Below are 22,169 nucleotides of genomic sequence, written 5' to 3' on the forward strand. Positions count from 1 at the left end.
TTGAAAAAAATTGGCCTCGATATTAGTCGAAAAGTACCCAAAAAAGTGTTCTTCGTGGAATTTCCTAATTCTGTCATTTGCTGTAGTGTATCAAAAGACATTGTAACGCATTTTTACAGGTGCTAATTCAACGGTTTGAGGGGTAAAAACTTACCCTTAGGGATCGCATCCGTTGATTGTTGAGGGTAAACTTTAGGGGTGGCTTCTACCCGTTTAATGGCCCAGCGGGCATGTAAAAATACGTGCCTTGTATTTTTTTCACTTACTAAAACGTATTACAACTGAAAAAATCAGTGAAATGTACCTCGGATACTTTCCTTGCCAGTGTCTCGAGGGGACATATCAGTGACGCTCTAAACTTTTTCGATACACGTGAAATTTTAAAGAGGTCCGACACCCGGGAAATATCTTTGCTCCTGCAATTTAGTCGGTTCAAAAGAAGGTTCAATCCAAGTACGCCGGAAAATGTCGCCAACCAAAAAGTCAACATTATACAGTCGAGAAGATCAATTTCACTAATGGGCTAGGATAGTAAAAAAGAAAATTAATCACCAAAAAATGGTAACGAAATTCTCAAAATAGTCAGAGCATGTATAACAAGTATCAAATTTTTTTTTTTTTTTTTTGCCACAGTGTTCTGCTGAAAAAACAAAACCGCTTCAATCCACAACATTTGATTTCAGTGTACATACAAACGTGACTGATTCATTCTTAACTTATCATCAGTCATCTAAAGTCAGTTTTCAAAATCTAAAACCAGGCAAAAACCTGAAACGCAATACTTGTAACAAAAAGAAGATAAAAACGATTTACTTCTAACGGTTCCGTCGACAAAGTCCGATGCACATTTTATTTATTCAGTCGTTTATTTTCAAGTATCCTGCATTTTATCTAACGAAATAAAACTCGGGATGGCGTTTTCCTATCGAGCGAAAAGTGATACGTTTTTAATGGAAAAAAATGACAAACGTGCCATGTGTTCAAGCCTTTGTTGTTACGGTGAACTGATAGGAAAGTGTATCGACTCTTAGGAACCATGTCGGCCTGTTTGGGGGTCGGCACTAAATCGCTGCATGCACAATAGCGAGGTGTCATCGAACCGGTAATAAATATTTTCATTTTACCTATATTCTGATATTTTTCAGGATCCCTCTCTCGACTTCGAGATATCCAGATGCTCGCTTGCCAAAATTTTAAATTCCACCCCCGCTCGATCGCTCCGGTTACATACTCCGAATAAATTATTTCCACTATACAGCTCCATCGAATCGTCAGATCACGTCAGAGTTACAGCGTCACGTGACTTGACTGCTCTGCCTGCGGAGCGTAATGTCGGCATGAAACGGAAACAAAGGAAAAGTAACGGAAAAAGAGGAAATAAGCTCACTCCGTTCTTGTATATGTTCGTTGTGATGTAGAAAGAGCTGAATCAAATATTAGATTAATCTAATCGGATCGCTCGTGCTTTGTAAACTTTGTACATTATTCAGAAATCACTGAAGCACAAGGAATCTTAAATTTCTAAGAAACGGGGATTACGATTGGTCGAAGAGTCACTGCAACTTTAACGCATATTCAGATCACTCGATATAACATTATATACCGACAATTAGTTACAGACGGTACGAAAAACGTCAAGCTCGAAGTCTCTGACTGACGAAAGACGACCGTTTTTACCCTTGTCAAATTTATCCAAGGATTTATCGTCGTTTAGCAAAGTCAAGAGAGATACTTTTAAAAATGAAATTTGAGGAAATAACGAATATTGCGAAATATTTCCACCCCTTGAACCGAGACTGGAAATTGATTGGGTCCGTGTTCGGTGTGTACTCCAACTGTTAAAATACTGTGCTGGTGAACGTTGTGTAATTCCGTTTGTAGTCGACACGTGATTAACCGAAATTCTCAAAGCCAGAAACACAACGAGGCATGAACCTCGTGCGTAGAATATTTGCGAGGAACGTGACACGGTCAACTCCGCATTCCGTGTGTGCTTTTTCCACGCGTCACTGGGCTGCTAAATACACCCGAAACTGCCCGTTTCTCACGGTTGTCTAAAAATCTAAGCCGAATCGAAAAGAACGAGTAAAACGGTTATCCTCGCTGTGATGTGGCAGAGATGAAAAAGCATAATCGAAATGTCAGAGCGAACGATATATTCAGCTTCTGAGTTTCGTTTACTTTCCCTCCGCATAGATAAATGGCTCCTGCAAACTCGTTTTCACTTTAAACCGTGCTTGCGTACGCATTTGTTCAAAAAAACTTGTTCAATCTTATCATTTGTTACACTTTATACATACTAACTGGAGCAAAGTAATGTTTTCAAATATTCGTTACATAAATTTCAGAAGCTCGCCAACTGTTGTAGGACCATTTAGGAGTTAAAAATAGTAATTTCAAGAATAATTGCTCTTCAAGTTTTCTCCAAAGTGATTAATGTCGCAGTGTTGCGATATTCAGTTTCTTCGGTCTTTTGTAATCTTCTGTTCAAGTTTTTCCGTCGAAATCTGGAATCTGATTCATATTTTTTTTCAGCGGACCAAGCTTAAAAAGATGCTAATATGTTTACTTTGATAATACGTACCGATTAGTGACCAAAATTTCAAAGTAACGAATAAAACGTTTCGTATACGTTCCCCTTCAACTCCGAGTAACTATAAACTGAAGCTTCTGCACGGATTTACGCTCTCTCGATCATTGAGATATTTGCACCTACGCGATACGAAACTGAAATATTCAAAGAATTCATTGACGCAATTAGTTCCAATACTCGTTCCAAGTTTCCATTGAATGTCAAAAACTTCTTGTTTTTCCAAACAGTCCTAAACAAGAAACTACCGTTCGCATATTTTACGATCCACTCGCGGTTCTTGGCTGCAGATATTTCGGCTCTCTTTTCTGACTTCGAAGGCGCGGTTACGCGCAGGGTTCGAAGTCGAAAGCGCCCCAACAATGGACGACTTCGATGAATAGTTATAACGGGTCTATTCGGGGCGTGGTCGAAGGAGCATAACCTTCAGGGCAATGGAACGACGGCGATATGCGATAATCCGAAGTCTATTGGGTACGCAAAGCTCGCCGGAAGCGCCTCAGCTTTCAAGCTTTCACGCCATCCCTCGGATGATAAGTCCCTTCCTTAACCCCCGAAACCCCGATATTCCTACAGACTTTGGTCAGAGCTTTCAAGCCTCCGTGCGTCGTTCGCTTTGTGAAAACGCTACGGAATACGTAGGATGAAAACTTTTCTACTGATTAAATCATTCGCCCCTTTTTTTTTTTCCTTCTTTCTATTTTCGAATAAATTATACGTTCGTTTAATAAATGCTTAACAGCCAGAGGTAATGATTACATCGGTGATATGAAAAATTTGTTTTTCTTCAATTTCTTTTTCCTAAGGTTGTTAAATTTTAATTGGAACGAAGACATGCGCAAACCCACGCTCGCGCAGACATACGTATAATATGTATAATGTATACGCTTCCTGCCGCAGCTGCGATAATTACTAAGCTCCGAAAATCGCGACGAGTTTAGAGCGAGAAATTGGATTTCTCGCGAGACATCATTGTATAATTCTGGAAGCAGGATGTACGCTCAGGGATATTCGTAGAATGGCTGTAGGTAATTAATTTTCACATTGCTGCAGGATACAGTTGAGCGAGAACCAATAGGCAAAGGACGATTGTCTCTGGAGGATGAAAATTAAGCAACGCTTGTATGGAATCAACATGTAAGAGATGAAAGCTCGATATTTAGAACCGGCTGAATACACAGACGACGTGAGTTTCCGTAGAGGCCCATAATCTTTAAGGGTAGGTAGAGTGTTTTGTTTCAGTAATTTTAGCGAGGCCCTCGGCGCCCAGACGCTGTTTTGGATCTTAAACCCCTTGCGCTCAGCGGCAGCTACACACAACTTCGACGAATGTTTCATTGTCCAAATTCACGCTAGGCATTACCGAGTCGCTAATCGTGGGAAGTTCCAGACGCCAGCCGCACGTCACGTTAGACCTGCACGATAAAGGATTCATGCCTGACATTAATAGAGCCCCTCCGAATGGCCAGAATCGCATTGACTAGTCTGCTACGCGAGAGGCCTGAGCTTTCAAGTCCGCAAATTACGAGCCACGCGTGGGTATCGGTGAAAAATATCGAACACCACCATTGAACACAAGTCGACGTTTCCGCTGATGTGCTTTGTACGGAAAATCTATCCATTAATCACTTGTTCTCAGACTAACTTGGGCAAGTGGCCATTTTCTTTTCATTACGTCTTCGTGAGAATACGGGCTGGTTGTTCACGTTTACCATGTTGTCGGGTTAACTCCTGTAATATTAATTGAAGGATTGCAGGTGTTTAAATAATATTGATAGTGATTAAAAATAGTAACAAGTTGGTATTGTAACAGATAAATTGTTTACATGAAGTTCGGACGGCTGGATTGTTACACGAGTGAGAGTTACTCGCGGAATGAACAAGTCTGCTCTCTTAAAGGATACGTGGACGACTAAACTTATTTGAAATTGAAGTGAAGCTTGGGAGAGGCAAACTTGTGGGAGAAGGTAGAAAAAACAGCATACATTTTCAGGATCTAGACGTGGTGGGATATTTATGATTAAGTTGGATTGGCCAAGAAAATGTAACGGGGATGTTAGGGGTAGTGGTTAATTTGTTATAATTTTTGAATTCGGTAAAGAGGTTGTTGTAACGATTCCACGTGATAGAAACAATACATAGAAAAATACTGAAACGTCACATGTGGAGTGTAAGAAAGTGATTAGGAAAGTTTGGGTCTATAATCAATAGTGACCAAATGTGCGATTCCATGGTGCGAAAGTGGGAGTTTTTTTATGACTATGTTAGTCCTTGGATTTATATACAATTTAGTGCTTAAAAGTATGCTTCCTAAAGTTTATGATATTTCAACGTTTAAATTAATCCTACAAATTTATCTACTTTAATTTAAACGTGTACCTAGTGAAAGTTAGCAGCAACCACTTATGAACCAGATGTGCTGTTATAAATTATCTCTTTAAACCTAGCGAGGGTTTTGCGACGCCACAGTTAGAGAAAACGATTTTAATTCTCGGTTTAACTTCTTTGCGAGAAGCTTTTCTGCACGCACAGTTTGATAATCTAAAAATGTTTTTCGCGAACGTTTATCGGTATTCTTTATTTAATTCTTTTCGCAAAACGCTGGACGTTATGCACGTGCATGCACATTGCACACGTTTCGATAGCATCGTCCCTTCGCCTGCAGTTCGATACACCGTGAACTCCGAACGGATTCAACCAATAACGCTGACCAGTGGACCGTTCGATGTTCATGCGAAACTGCAGCTGTGCAGAAGACGGAAACTTCGCTCGTTCGAATTGCCCGTCGAACTGTAGAACGGATGGTGTTTCGGTGAAATCTCGACAGTTGTACTCCGGGTGTTCCTCCATACCTAATTCGCGATCCCTGATCGGCGTAATTTTTTAGTAAGAATTTTCAATAACGTTTACAAATTTTGGAACACGGATAAAACTGTGAGGCTACACTTTCTGGGAGAAAAACATCTCCGAAAGCAGTATAATTTTTGTCGCATCCCATGAGCTCAATTTTCTTACCCCTCTGTCTTCATCGCGACATTGTAAAAAAAAATGGGCGACCTTCGCTGCTTGTTTCATGTTATGGGGAAATGGTGAGATTTTACAAGAAAAATCCTAGATTGATATGAAAAATTGAAGCTAACTATCCGAAGCAGTATGCAACTAGAAAATAAGCTGTTCCGAGAACAATCATTATACATCATACATCACCCATCATACATCATACATCATATACATAGTATTAAAGTTCGAAACCAAATTTTGGATGTTCGGATGTTTGGATGTTCAGAAAGTGATGTCACCCAAAATTTTTTTTCTCTTGAAGTCATCGATCTATAGTAATCGTCAACGACGAAAATCAGTTAGCGGAATTCCTCAGTCTGGAAACAACCACGCGGTAGAGCGGACATATGAAACTCGCGCTCCGCAGATTTCGAGTACCGGGTTCTCTACCTCATGGATTCTGTGCTCCGGGTACGCTTCCTGGTGCAACTCGAGTTCCAGGACAAGCGTCCCGTAGTTTCTACGCTCCATGTAGGCTACCTGATGAAACTCGACTTCCAGGACAAGCACTCCGGAGTTCTGGCTGTCCAGGTCCTTGACCTGGTGACTTTTGACCTTCAGGACTAATTTTCCCTAGATTTAGCTGTCCAGGTCCTCCACCTGGTGGATCTGGAGCTCCAGAGCAAACGCTTCATAGTTCTGGCTGCCCAGTTTCTTGATCTGATGACTTTTGACCTTCCGGAGTAAGTTTCAAGTTTACAAGTTTGATTATTAAAAACTTCATGTTTTGAACTATGAAACCAATATGCATGCTTCAGATAACATTTTGAATCGAAAAAAAAAACCGAACGACCAGGATCAACAAATTGCAACTGGTGAGTAGTTGGCATAATATACACAGGAATACATGACAATAACGTCGTTCAATTAGAGCTAAAATTGCTGTGCGTCGTGTTTAAAATCTGTTAGCACTTAGCTGATTGTTCTGTGGTATTTTTTGACGAAATTTATTGTCATAAAATCACAATACGTTATACTCACATGCACGTGTAAACGTGATTTGTAGCATTATATAGAAAAATCTTACAGGTAGATTCGGTTTGCGTCACATGCATAAAGACAGTGTTCACTCTGTATACTGTGAAGCAGATACCAGAATTTTTTTGGGAGTCATCGCGCCCCAGTCTCCCCTACAACTGTGTCATCTGGTAAAACACTGACAACGAGTAAGCAAGCGTGCGAGCACAAAAACCAGTTATACACTAGGCATCCGACCCCGAGCAAGCTTTAGCGAGCCAGGGTCTTGAAGGTAGTATTAATTACTCATCTCTACGAGGTCTCACATTTGTGAGAAACAAAATTCCTGGATATTTTTGACCAATCTTTAAGAACTGAGACAAGAATCTCGCAACTACAAGTTACCACTGCTGAGATTATTGCAGGACATTTATTGTATCGCACGAAGCGATTCAACTGTCTACTGATCCACTTACCTGAAACATCTTGAACTTGGTGGCGCCAGGCTGGGGATGGCAGGTCATAGATTAAGGGCGTTTAGACTCGGAAATAGTGGACGCTGACCATGAATTGTGCGGAGTAATTCCAGGCGGTGAATTCCAGGGAGTACGGTATATACCGACCCCCCATACGGCAAGTTCGTAAGCAGCGAGCGGCGAAATGACGCCATAAATAGAAAATACAATGCAGCATAGTAGGTACGGAGCTTGCAGCAAGACTGGATCGGCTGCACCTGCGCTTCAAGGAAGTGAAATACTTCCGAGAGAAGCGTTTACCTGTCCGGAACAACCCTTCCTGACTCGCCCTGCGCATCTACCGAGTGAATTTTTCGAGAATCGAAGTAACGTTCTCACCCCTCGAAAACCGCCCCGTAAAATTTCTTCGGAATTCTTTCCTTCGAGCTGCATGTGCACTACACGGTTTTATGGTCCTCCTGATGTCTGTATCCTTGGGAATAGATATTCCGGAAGGTATATAATATATAGAGCTCCTCCAATTTTCCCCTTGACGGGTTTTCACTCCTTACAAGTAGTGTGCGATTAATCAATTAATTGGCAGCTCCGATTAATCGACAGTTTCGACGATTTCGATTAATCAAAATTTCCTCATGATAATGCTACAGGTCAATCGGTATACGACTCGCAACTTATTTACCATAATCGAAATATGTTTATCTGTGACCGACGTATACAGATTCTGTACTCAGATTCTGAATTGTTACTCAGATAAATGATTTGCGATTTATATACCGATTGACCTGCATAATTATTATGAGGTAAAACCGATCGATCGATTAATCGATAATATTTAATCGACAAATCGTTGATTAATCGATTAATTTCACAGCACTACTCCTCACCCTTTAGCCGCGTCTATGATTTTTCTAGACTGCGAATGCGGACACGCGCAGCGAGCTTTTCGCCTTACCCAGAAAGGTTAAGGAACCGAGGAACCAGAACCACACTCACCTCGTCACGCGCCCCAAGGGCTTTCTCGCTCCGAGTCGTACAATCCTGGATCCCACATCTCGTAGATGCGAGAACCATTTCCTAACCTCCGGCACCCGCAGCCTGGTTTCAGAGTTTAGGCTGATGGGGTGAAATTCGGCAAATGTACAAGTGGTTAGACCGCCTGCACCGAGATCCTGATTCTCTCTTGCGGCTTTCGATGGGCGGGGTTCAAACTTAAGGAGACTCGCAAGCTCGGTTTCAGAAGGAAATTTTAAACGGTAACTACTTTTCAGTGATTAACGGTTACGGGGTTGACGTTTTATGAGACCTCGGAATTTCTTGTTGAGAGTACGAATTTGCACGACACTCGCAGTTCGTGCGGAAAGAAAAATTGCGATTTCTTTACAAGAAAATGCAGCGCGTCTTGCAAAAAGATGAACGTTTTTCAGCGAGAAAATCCGGTCGACTTACACTGATGATTGAAAAGAGAGCAAGAATTTAGGGAGACAAGATTGGAACAGTTTTTAAATATTGCATCAGGGTATTCAATGCCAATTCTCATCCTCACCAAACGATTGACCATGCCATATTTTATTTTCGCCAGAGATCTTTTTCTGTTATAGAATAATCTCTGAAAACCTCTGGCGGCAGTTTATTATTTTTTCAAGCTACTGGTCTTCAGCCCAAAACGTTCATTTTGTGTGACGATTTTTTGAATCGAAAACCAAACGATTCCATTTGTGGTTTTCGAAAAACAGTTGCAAAGTATTTAAAGAATGTTTGAAAAATCATGGACTGAAAAGAAGTTGTTTCGAATGAATATAAAAAATTACCATCACGGGAAAAATCCCTGGCGAAAATCATAAATTGGATTAATCACTTACTGAGTTGGCATGAAATACCTTGTATAAAATATACTGTTTACTGACATTTATTATCTTATTTTTTGAATTTCACGGTCACTTTTCGATCACCAATTCATTAATATCCCTTGACTAATTGATCCAATTTGTTTGTACAAAAAGGTTGATCACCATGCAAGACCTATATTTTGGTGCGATTAGATTGAATTTTCCTTTCTATACAAAATACGAATGTTTTGTATGAATTCATGCTCTTCGGTACAAATGCGACGCGTAAGGTATTTCAACTGATATGAAACGACATCCACTTTTACTTTGACTGCATCTCTACAAGACGTCTCAAAGATTCTGACTTTAATCCGATTATATTTCAAAAGTGCATAGTTATATCCTGTAATGAGACTACGTTACGGATGAAAACTCCTTCGGGACAGACTGTAGTTCTCTTAAAATCCTCCTTCACGTTCAAGATTCGTCAAGGGAACATGAGATCCCAAAGTACTGGTGAAGTAGGGACTCTTTTGCGCTTGTTATTTGTTTGAATTACATCCAAATCCGTCCTCTTTACTCGAGCTTATTTGATTCACAGTGCTCATTTGTTAGAGCGAAACTTCAAGGTATGGGAAAGGTACCCATATTATATAGGAGATATATTTATAGCCCGTATTACGTAGAAAGACGTGAGCGTTTGATTTCAAAAAGGACAAACCTTACCATATCCTACTCTGAAAAATGTATACTTTCCATTTTTTGTCAACCACTGATTTACATTTTGCTTGTAATATACGAAGATCGCGTCATGGTTCATGAGTTACGACCTATGGCATTCGAAAAAATAGAGTCTTATTGAAAAAAAAAAATGCCTGGAAGAGTATAAAGTTCAACGATACGAAATGTACCCTCTCATTTTGTGCTTTTTTTTCTCTCTCTTCTTTTCGTTTAGTTCAAATATTTCTGTTCGTCGATCGTCCGATAATATTCCACATTTCGAAATAACGTGTAATGCTTCTTGCAAAGCGTCTAGTGAAGGTTGAAAATACGTTACTACAGACATATCGAATATGCTCTAACATCGAAACAGACAAATGTCCTCCCGTGGTTTTCTTCAGACCGGCGCCATTGGTTGTAAATGTTGCATATCTCGATTTTCACCCGGAGCTACCGAGTATCGTAAAATTTTGTTGGACGATGAAAAATAATGGCAAAGAATGACGGCGAGAATCCTACTAGGAGAATAAAATTTTGCTTATATTGTAGACATTTACGGTTAACGACTCGCTTCTCAGATATAGCAAGGTGTAAAAAGCTCGAAACTCACGCAACGTTGTTACATCCCATGAAATTTTTCGAAAGTTGGACCTACTGATCTCTTAGTCTGACATATTATGCTTTTACTGTTAGCGAAAATCGGAATCTGTGATCAGATCGAATTCTGTGTTTCATAATGCCGAGGCTTGTCAGTTTTGAATTTTTAAATAAAGCACACGATTTTTGCTGGTATAATTTGGTTCTAAAATAACAGTTCCAGAAAACTGGGATGACTATTAACAATCGCTCAATCTGTATACTTTGAAACACTGAAAATTTGTAAGTATTTGCGGAAGTTTAGATCTATATCCATTATTTATCGGTTCGGATTATACAAATCGGAAGGTGTTCTGAGAAAACGATAGTATTCGTTACGTATGCAAGAACTGACTTGTATACGAAAATAATGCTGCAACAATATACACTGTTAAAAATTTCTGTATGGAACTTCTTACACTGTATTAAAAGTTTGATTCGGATACGGAACAGTGAATACACCGTAAATTTACTGTGTATTCAAATTACGAACACAATAAATTTGTTACAAAATTTAGTGAAATCAAATTACTTTTTTGTAATTGCATAGTAATTTACTTTACTGCACTGAATTTGTAAATTTACACCTCTTTTGTACAGTAAATGTGTAGTAAATTCACAATCATTTTTAACAGTGTATATATATTTATTCTAAGTCGTGCTTTCCATCAGTTGCTGCAAGTACTTGAATGTCACATTTCCTTACTGTTCGAAATACCTGCTGAAAATGAACTTATCAAATTCGGAATTTTCACCCTACCCCCGCAAAGTTCCTCTGCACATCTCTGCGCATCTATGATTTTGCAATTTCACTAGTTGCAGGGTTTCCCCTGAAAACCGTATTCCGTAGGTGCAGTGGTGGAAGGGCTGACAGATGCGGGGAACAAGTTTGCGGCGTAATAATACATTTTATACACCAGGGAAGAACGGGCCAAAGCTGAGAAGAGTACCAACGCCACCCTCACCAGTACGGAAACAAAAAGAGCTTTCATTTAGACGTCACGGGCCGCCGTCCCACTTTTATATCCATGGAACAACCCGACCATCAACCGGCCTTTGATGTCGGCTAGACCGAAGCTAGATCCTGAACACTTTTACGTCATTAACACAGCTGTACAACCCTCTGCGTCACCAGAACACCGTTTCATACACACGCTCAGCGGCAGAACAAGGCGCAAATGAAAGAACCCTTCGGGCAGCTCGATATGTTTGGGACACGCAAGTTTGGCCAATGAAGACGTCTCTCTGTCACCGACACCTGATTCTCACAAGGAGCGTCCATGCTTCTTTACTACGCTAAGAATGAGAGAAATTTTTAGTTCTGCTCAGGCCATAATTATTTTCATTTTTTACCACAATCGAAAAATACAGTTCTAGGTACAAAATGAAAATTAGTTCGCTAGCCGTTACCAGAAAGTCTAGTATCCGTTACTATTCTTTCTCATTACGATCACTGTTACTATATTTTCTTGTAGCTGTTGCGAAAATTTAATGCTTGTGCAACATTAAATTGATGTTAAAGCCTTATTTAACTAAAAAAATAGAGTAAACCGAACAAACTGATTTTGCGTTGCAATTACCAAAAAAGGATCGACAATAGCGCAAAATGGTTACGCGTACCTCGTTTTTCGTAATTCCAACAATATTCAAGCAATTTTTTTTAACGATACCTGTTTTACTGAATTTTTCTACTTACTGTAAAAAATGAAATTTTCCTCAGTGTAGGATGTACAAATCGAGCTTGCATCATCATGCAGAAATAGAAAAACTTTCGACGGTTTCGGCAGAGAGGACACGGATGAACCTTGTTGGGGTTACTTTACAAACACTTTGTAAATGTTACCTTGACTTGACTGAAGTGAGCCTCTAAAAGCTTTGAAATATTTGATCCAATTCTACTACTTCCGACAACTCGCGAAAAATTTTACCGAGATTTAACAAGTTATCTACCATCGAGTTATAATATAGAGCCTTCAAATTTCAGGAATCAATAACTCTTTGTGGATGGAAGATGTTGAGGAAGGCAATTTCTGGAAGAACTTTTTCAAAAGCTTTTCGGGTGGCTGATTCAAACTTTTTATCGATATTGAAAAATGAAAAACGGGCGATTCGCGATGATGGATTGAAAATAGAAAGCGAACACTTTCAGCGTCATTTCACTTTGATTTTTCATCCATCAGTTTGAACTTCCAAGTTTTTGGATCAAATTCAAAATACGCAGCTCTAAGAATCTCGGGGAATCGGATTCTACTACCCTCACTACTAACACATGCATAATCGGTCCTCTTCCTCCGGATGCGTTAGCGGTTAAGAACTCTAACAAACTGAAACGATTTTTTTCCATTCGAAGTTTCAACGCTGCTTCTTACGCTGTCTAGCGTCTATTTCCACGAATCGATCGAATTTCCTTTGAATCGAAAATTATTTGCGTATAACTAGAACGCGAATGCGGAGTTGAGAAATTTTTGCCTGCGCTGCATTTGAGGATATCAAAGACGCGCACAGGCTGATCTATCTACTTTGCAACACTTGATGGTCTTAAATTTGCGCTCAACTTTTTTCCGACTCCTTTGGGATGCCAGTAACGAGATGCCCGCGTCGGTTGTCTCCATTACGACAGCGGCAAATCCCTATTTTTAGCACCCATCTCGAGTGCAACTTTGTATTATTTTCGCACCGGATTTTACTTGTATCTCGTTTTATGAACGCAGGTGTTCGTCGGTGCTGCATCCAAATTATTTATGGTCGTCCCTCGCTCTGTTGGTTGTCTCTGACAGAGAACGATAGACTCGAGGAAATGTCGGGATGAAAATTTTGCGCCAAAATTCAGACAGATGAAACGACTGCGCAGAAAATTGCCTCTTACGAATCGTATTTCTACCGCGTTTCTTTTAAGTCGAACTGCATTTCTGTTGTGATCTGCAGACAGATTTGCGATAATCGCGTAACTCTGGAGTATTTCTCAACGCTTTTGGGTGCGTTTAAACCTTGTCGTTCAATCACGAACAAAATTTGATTTTGTCTGTTATCGGTGAATTACAGTATTCCAAAGCATCATAATTCCACAAGATTAATTTGTAAAACATTTTTCCGCCCCAGGAGACAAACATTTTTTCAACACTTCCTGAGGGCTATCACTTTTAGATAAACATCGAAATTTTATTTTCAATCACAATTTCACAGATCTATAAAATTGTCATAAAAGACATTTTCGACGTTAAATCTGTAAAGTCACAGAATTTTTGTAACAACAGTAACAGCATTGCGCGGGATTTTATAACGACGTGTCATTTATTCACGATTATCAATTTCGAAAATCGTAACTTTATAAACATTGATTTCAGAAAACAGCAGTGTTAGTGTGATAACACCGTTAAACTTTTCAGTATTCCCTATACAAAGTACACTTTTATTTCACCTTGATATACCGAAAGTTGCTTTTTCTGCAATTCTTAAGGTTGATGAATTTATTCATCCGAAGGTCAAGATCTAATTTTTCAGCAATATCTTGGTGAATCCAAGTGATATTCGAGTAATTGAAACAAAATTGAATTTCTTGAAACTGCAGATATTTGAGGTGTGTAATTCCACAGCTACTAAATTTTTAAGTGTAGAGTACTTCACACCTTCCGCAATGGTTTTATCGCCCCTGGAAAACAGTTATCATCTTCCATCGCGAAACAAACTAACGTAATGAGTCAGCCACCCTGAAGCATTATTGCTTGATATTTGCGTCAAACTCCTTTCTTTACGAGCTTCGAGCAAAGCAGCGCATTCGGTAAAGTCTAAAACCCTCGCCAGTCTAATCACCCAAAAAAAAAACGAACGAATTCTCGAATTTCCTCTTCCGCGCACCTTGAACGGCTCCAAATTAACGAAAACTTTTTTCATCTAATCCAACAAACTCAGGGTAAAAATTCCTCCCTATCTACCTCGTAATGTAAACTAGGGCCACGGTGGAGGGAAAAGGAACGAGTGTAAAAATCAAAACTTCACGCTGCGCGTTGAGCTTGCAGGGTGCGAAAAGTCAGGATCGAAAAATTGAAAAGAGATCGAGGGGTTGAACCGTGAGGAAAACGGGACAGGATGATGGACAGCGGCCCTCGCTCTACGTGGCATGGGTACGCGGGATTTTTTCATGGCATGGGAAAAACGGCGAAAGTTAGACCGACGTTATTGCGAGGGTGAGGAACACGCGAGATCGGAAGAAAGATCGTCTCGTCACGGCTGACGTGACGTGGGACAATCGACGCGGAGCCTGACCCAGTAATTAGCGGAGAAGCTTGCAAGTGGAGGTCGTCCAATAGGACAGCCGATTGACGATCACTTTTTTTTTTTTTTTTCTTTACCCACTAATGGGCGAAAATATCGAGTCCCTTGTTTCACAATTCCACTATGTGGTCATTTATTATCGCCGGCCAACCGTGAACGAGAAAATTACATTCGAAGTGAGACTCGGTGTACATGTAATACCAGGGTTCTGAATTTCGGATTCCAAGCGGCGAAGTCTGGCCAGACACTATTAGTTTAAGTCAGCAATATCTCCGTCTGAACTGCCCTTATTGAATCCGTCGGTCGCCCTCGTCGGAACCGATGGAACCAGGAAATACGTACACAGTCGATTGTGTTTCTGTTTCGGAGAGCTGTGAGTACCGCACAATGATATTAAGGGTCCATGGGACGTACAGTCTGGTCGGAAACGGTGTTGGAATAAAGGCTTGGAGAGTCTGATTTGAGATAATCGAGTTGCATGTAACTAAGAATGATCCCTTGGTATGGAAATGTGTTCGATAACTCTGAATTTCAAAACGCGATAACGTCTTTACGTAAATAACTTCGGAGAAATACCATCGTTCTATTAATTTTTAACGAAAAATGTACAGTTTTTGTTTGATTTTTACCGACAGTAGCTCGTTTTCTTCGTGATTAAGTTCGCCATTGATAATAATAACGTATTTCAATCGTTGTACTTGAATTTGAACACTTTTAGAATATCGCAATTTTAAATTTGCCTGAATTCCTTAAGATTTCAAATTTTCTAGTGGCTATATTTTCGAAAGTAATGCAGGTAATTTAACGAAGTAAGAGATATCGGGAAATACTCTTTACACTGATGTGACATATTTTTTCTTATGGCCATTTTAACTTCGTTGACTGAATTCTTTGATATCCTTTTTTTTACCACTGACTCCCAGTTTTTACATTCTGAACAAATATGGTTGTATTCGTTTACTGACCATGCACGAACTAACCGAGTGCCAAAGTGAATCCATGACGGAATCTTATCGAAAAAATGAAATCTTCTTGTCTTATGACGTCACGCACCGAGGTATAAGTTTTCGTTCTAAATAACCATACTGCAAATATTGAAAGTTATAAATCGACTCCTTTGTCACTGAATCACAAGTTTCTCGTTCGCAAATTATAACGATAGTGGATAATGGACTTTTTTTTCACCTCCGGACGAGAGCGAGAACAAATCTGTCTGTAAAAAAACAAGACAATATAATTCCTCTAAAGTTGTTAATAAAAAAATGTTTGAAACTGAAAATCAAAGTTCAAACATTTCTCCGTACAGCAATGGGAACTTTTTTTTATTTTATTCACCTTGACGGTTCAATTCCACTTTTTAAATCCTTGTTTAGGCATCTTTTTGTTGCTTCGACACATTTTTGAGCCGACTGTACATGCCGGACATCTTCAAACGAGATATTCATCCCCCACGGGTCGACTTCTCGGATAGAGGAAGCTTACCGCATCCGAAAATCGTACGTGTATACATTTATTATGCTCACCCTTCACCGAAGGGGTGAAGCGGGTTGAAACAAGTGGTGACTTTGATCCGAAGTTACCTTCGCGTGACTCGGATGAATTTTTCATCCAACGAATTGCTTATCGTTTTATACAGCTAATTATAGGGTTGGAGAATAATTTTTTTACGGCCAAAGTAATGATCTGTTTCCTCCCCCCCCCCCCCCCCCCCCTGTAATAACAGCCCGCGCGCTTCATCAACACGCTTCTCCGTTGCACGCCGTGCCATTTCCCTAATCAAAGTCCTCCTTTTACGAATCATTCTTCTCACTCGCAGTTTCAACTCGATAAAATTTCACAATTCTGGGGTAATAAATTTAACCTCCTGCGTAAAACATTGATGGGAAATCAAATATCGAACTGCCGGGAGAAAATTGGGAATGATGGGGTGGGAGCTTTTCCTGGAGGACATGTTTGCCCGCGGTTTTGCGTACGACGTGTCCTTGAGTTGGAAAGCACATTTACACGCCCTTAACGAGGAGAATAAGCCGGCGCATATAGGGACTGTTTAAGTAACCGAGATTAAATAAGCTGTGTAGGCGTGGCTGTGGCATTAGAGTAATTATATCTCGGTTAATTATGTTGTGGCTTCCATGCCACGCTTTTAATTATGAATAATTTAAGTACACCAACCTGCCTGACTACCTACCGCGGCGCTGCTGTAGCGCTAAACTCCTTCAGATACCTACACCGTAAGCTGCGAGTGTTTTTACTCGTAAAAAGATTTTTTCCTCTTAGCCGTGCATCAAGCACGCCAAACGCGCCGATTATTATCTTTGTATTTTTCGCCCAAGCTGCGGGATGAATTTATTATATTATATATGACCACGGTTTTTACACACTTTTCACGCAAATCCGGATCCAAGAGAATTTTCGCCTCACCGTCGGGAGATAGGATCGAATTTTTCACGCAATTAATTTCCGACATTGTCAACTGCTGAGAAATATCTTACGTGCTCTTAATACGGAATATATTATGTTAGGCGACAATGAGAAACGTAAGCCGATTTTTAGATTTATTTTACACTTCTCAGCTCTTTGACATGTACAAAGCTACTTCGTTAACCTTTTGCTTCTTTTCTCTTATTATTTAAATGCTGCTTCATTGAATTAACCGAATGAATTTTAAGGTTTATGTGCATACGAACAAGTAAGTAAGGCCACGTAAACATGAACCAACGCCTCTGAAGAAAAAGAAAATCGTTGCTTAACAATTTTTTGTAAAAATGATGAAACAAAAGCTGTCAAGTTCTTCATATTTTCTAAATTAACCCTTTGACTCACACATTATTGTGCTGAGTCAACTTTTATAACAAGATGATATTCCATGGTACCTGGAGTCGCAAATTATAAATCTGAAATCAGATTTCAAAAATTCAAGATGGTGGATCTAATATAGTGGAGGAAAATTTCAAATTTGATCGAATACGATCAAAAAATTCTATGCAGGACTTTTCGGGGTCACTAATTGGATTCAGAGTTTCCAACAATAATAATCCACATTATATAGCAGCAATTACTCTCGGGTGTTGAAAATCTATTAGTATACTATCAGAAATAGCAAAAAAATCGCAAAGAAACGCATTGAAAAGTTTTCTAAATATACAAAATATGGATATAAAATAGGTGGTAAGAATATTTAGCGCTCCGATTCAAATTTTTAAGAAAGTTGATCACCTGTGAAAAATCCACACGAGTATGGGATATAGGATGTTTGGCGTATTATGCCCGCTGCTTATTTGGGATAGATAATGTATTATTGTACGACATCCATATATTAAACAGTGTATAGATATATACGATATACACATACATATATCATGCCGCTTTTCGATTACAGTTTACACGCCCTGAGTTGCGATACCCGGTATTTTCATTGTTTGGCCGTTCCCACTTTAGCTCTTCCCGATAATCTTGATCCCCCGAAATGAGAACGCGCTGCGCCCGTTGAAATGAGGTATTCATAAATTTTCCCTCGCGATACATTTGCATACCCGAAGGTGGGACGTAATCCTTGTCCGGTTGGTGGAAATTGAAATTTACTCGTTATATTCTCTATGGAAATTGAGACGGTCGCTTTTGACCTTTGATCCGGTAACTCGAAACGGACATTTCCCAAGGATTATCCTAGATTTCGCAAGACTCGAACAAATTACCCACAGTGAGAAAAATTTCATTTGTCACAGTAACTGGAAAAATTCAGTAAAACTGGTATCGTTAAAAAAACTGTTTGAATATTGTTTATTTACATTAAATTTTCGCAACAGTTACAAGAAAATATAGTAACAGTGATCTTAACGAGAAAGAATAGTAACGGATACTAGACTTTCTGGTAACAGCGACAAAACTAATTTTCATTTTCTATCTAGAACTATATTTTTCTATTATGGTATAAAATGAAAATAGTTGAGGACTGAGCGGTAACCGGAACTAAAAATTTCTCTCAGCGCAGACGCGTATTCTTTTAAGCCTTAACCGAACTGCGTCGCTCAACGATTCGTGACGTTACATCGTAAAGGATCTGATCGAAGCAAATTTCTGTCTATTTCATAAGTGTAATAAATAACGACAAATGATCATAAATAATCCACGAATTTCCGCACGTCGTTTGAAATTGTTTGATAGAATTTCATGTTGAAAAGCACGGGGGGCAGATTTCAAGAAGTGTTAACCCGTCGCCTCCACGCCCAACTAATTCCCATACAATTATACGATTCTCGAAAGCGAATGCTGAAGTTTATCAATTCGAGATACACCTGAAAGTTTAAATACTTCGAAATCCAATTCATGCTCAATTGAAACTTCTGAATTAATCCGGTTCTTAAATAAACCCGGCATTCTCTCAGCTATACAGTCTGTGCATTAAACTCCATTCTACATTTTATACTTCTCTCTCTCTCTCTCTCTCTACCTGTCTGTGCGACTGTTCTTCCGTCTTGATTTGTATTATTTATTCTTTCTACTCCCTTAGCAAACCACAACGAATCACGGAAGACGAATATAAATCGACCGATACTGCGGATGATATTTACAAGTATCCAACTGTGATTGATTTCTGTTTCAGCGACGGCAGCGTGGCCTCGACAGGAAGCTCCTTGCCCAATTTCGGAGGACTTCTGCATGAACGGTGGAACCTGCTTGTTCTTTGAGACCGTCGGTGAACCAGCCTGCAGGTGAGCTATGAGCCTTTGTTTCTTTCATCCACTTTCCACTTTCTGTTTTTTTACCCAAAAATAAAGAATTCCCAGCTAGCAAGCTCGTCAAGAATGAGTCGATTTAGGGACAGGGGAGAGTATGAAACGTTGAACGATTTCCGGCCGAAGAAAAGGCGAAGAATCTCGTTCGCTCCGCTGCGGAGAAAAATTCACGTAAAACCAAATTTTCTTCAACTCGACTGAGACTTCTTTGCGGATGACAAAATGTAGAAACGTAACTGTCATGCTCGTTCAGCAGAACCGTCGCAATTTCACTCGATACCGAAAATTTTGAAAGGTTTTTGCCACCGAGAGCGGTATTTTTAAACGCAATGTCATATGTGGGCGCAAACTGCGCTCTCTGCTTTATTGGAGAAAAACATGGATGTGTTGATTGAAGGAGGCTGGTCAATGAGAAACTTATATTTTCCATCATACGTATTACGAAATAATCGTACGTTGAGTATCAGTCAAATGATTGTATTCGTAGACGATGAAGATCTCTTAAAAAGTACGAAAACGGAAAATACTGGATTTGCAAACGAAAGCTGTGACGTCGATGCTTTGTCTAAAGTCGTTTCAAAATTGTCGATTTCACAAAAATACTTTTTTCTACAAGTTATATGCCGCTATTATGATAAGAAAATCTATTCGAGTGAATTTATAGGAACCAGTTTCGTGAACATGATCGATCAACGTAGAATAAAATCGGGTAGATTTATGACCATCGGCTCGGATGATGAAGGAATAAACATTTCTGGAAGAGCCTTATTCGAGTCCAAAATTGCAGGCGCATAACTGATGAACAATTCACAGTATATAAATGTTGAAAAGTGTCGCATCTACAATAATCTGCGAAGGAAATTTTCCAATTTGTCCAAGTTTCCAAAAATCCCATCGTCTTAAAAGAAATTTCAAACGTCTTACAGCCTTAGACAACACGTGAGGATAAAAATTGAACTTTCAGCTTTGTCGATTCGCCAGAGCTTTGTCTCGGTGCAGTTTTGCCTACAGACTAGATACCGCAGCGTCGCAACTTTGCGCAAACAAAATACGCAATAAAGAATCCTCCCGAGGGAGGAAAAGAACAGAGAAAGGATACCGACTTTGGTTATACCGGCACGGTTTATTCTTGAGACCCTCTGGCATCCAGCGAAAGCTCAACCGTCCTTGGCTTAGACGGTGAACGTTTTCCCCAATTTCCCAGAGATCTCGCTTGATTTATTTACAGAAAAGATTTTTACCCGCAAAGAAAACAAAGCCATGGTTCGTATAAGGTTTATGCCCACCGATTCAGCATTCCTGTCGCATATTGCGCCCCGCGCTTTCCTTTAACCCCTCACTCTCGAACTCCTACTCTTGTTCTCCTCAACGGGTGATGTAAAAAGCATTTTGTCGACGCTTTAAACCGCGGGCTTAATTGTCGCCGTCGGTTGACTTTCGTTCGAAATCCCCGTTCTTTAAAGTCGACACCTGTTTAAGCAATTTCAAAACAATTACACCTTTTATACTACGATTCTGACACAGGTATTTATATTAACCAGTTCAAATTTCTTATTCGAAATCGAAAATTTTAGCATAGCCGTGTTTGTTCTTGATTCCGAAAAGTCACTTACCGATTGTTTTTGTTGGAAAAACTCTTCAAACTCTCACGATCTCCGAATACAAAATTACTGCGACCACCGAACTTCTGCAGAATTTATACAATTCTGGCCACGTTTTTGCTAACTTCTCGTTCCGCTGTTTTCAGAGAAAAAAGGAAGTTGTTGTAATTACCCCGAAAATGAAAAGTTGATTTTTGAAGTTTAGAGAATCACCTTCAATCGGTTCGTACGTATGTGATTAATTTTTTTGTCCGACTATATCTGTAGAACGAATTACCGGATTTCAATGATTTTAGTCTTAATCATTGCGGTTTTTCCAAACTCAGAACTGATTGGATTTTGGCTTTGATTCGTTCAGCAACTTTTGAATTATTTAAATACCAACATTCAAGAAATTGAATAATAATGATGATATCTTGAGAATGGACGAATGAATTCGAATGGTTTTCTGGTTCGCTGATCGCGAATCTAAATTCTGATGTGCAAAGTCTAAATTTGGCGTATCCAATATGCTGAAAAAAAAAACTATAAACAATTGAATATTCATGAAAATTGTTACTCGAAGGTTCGTTGGGTGGCTGATCACGAATCAGAGGTCAGGTTTGCGAAATCCAAAATATCGAATCCAATATGGTGGGGAAAAAATCTAAAAATATTCTGATTTTGGTAAAAATTAGTAGGCGAAGATTTTTTTGATCACTGACAACGAATCCACGGTCAGACTTCTAAAATTTGTAGTGGTGGACTCGTTATAGTGGTTCAAAATAAAAAGTCTTAATATTTTCATGTAATATTGTACCTAAGGGATTTTAAATCCTTAATCACGAATCTGAATTTGTAATTCGAAATTCGAATTGGATATTGATACTTTATTTTATTCTACGAACTTGAAACCTGCAGTGTGAAAACGGGAAGTTCAAGGACTTGCTCTCGGCCAGCGTAAAGCCGCTTGTTTTTCGATGAGCAACGTTCAATTGACCAATTTCCGAATCGATCCATGATCAATGTAAAATAAGGTCACTAAATCTTAACTATCTAGATTCGCTACTTTTGGTTCTGCAATCATGACCGTATCAAATGCAGAAAAATGGAACTCTATTCAATTACGGTTTTAGATTGCTCAGTTTTCACTAATAAAAACGATTTCGTACTCTCGCTTTCTGCACGAAATAGAAGGTCCTTCGCGATCACATCAACGGTCCTGTATCCACGAAAGCTCGAACCGCTGTTTATTGGGGACTTTGGATCGAATTTAACTCCGGCTTTTGTTTTCAATTTCTTTCTCCACCTGCACC

General features: G+C 39.5%; 1 protein-coding gene across 2 annotated transcripts in view; it reads left to right on the forward strand.

The window, feature by feature from the left end:
• The window catches only part of vn (membrane-bound neuregulin protein vein), a 271,457-nt gene that overhangs the window by 185,293 nt on the left and 63,995 nt on the right, over positions 1-22,169 (forward strand). For both annotated transcript variants that reach the window (XM_046620013.1, XM_046620004.2), the window contains exon 4: positions 19,141-19,249. In XM_046620013.1, coding sequence (XP_046475969.1) covers positions 19,141-19,249 — 109 coding nt within the window. The remainder of the gene's footprint in view (positions 1-19,140; positions 19,250-22,169) is intronic.

Source organism: Neodiprion pinetum, chromosome 1, assembly GCF_021155775.2.
Source record: "Neodiprion pinetum isolate iyNeoPine1 chromosome 1, iyNeoPine1.2, whole genome shotgun sequence".
In the NCBI taxonomy this organism is placed as follows: domain Eukaryota; kingdom Metazoa; phylum Arthropoda; class Insecta; order Hymenoptera; family Diprionidae; genus Neodiprion; species Neodiprion pinetum.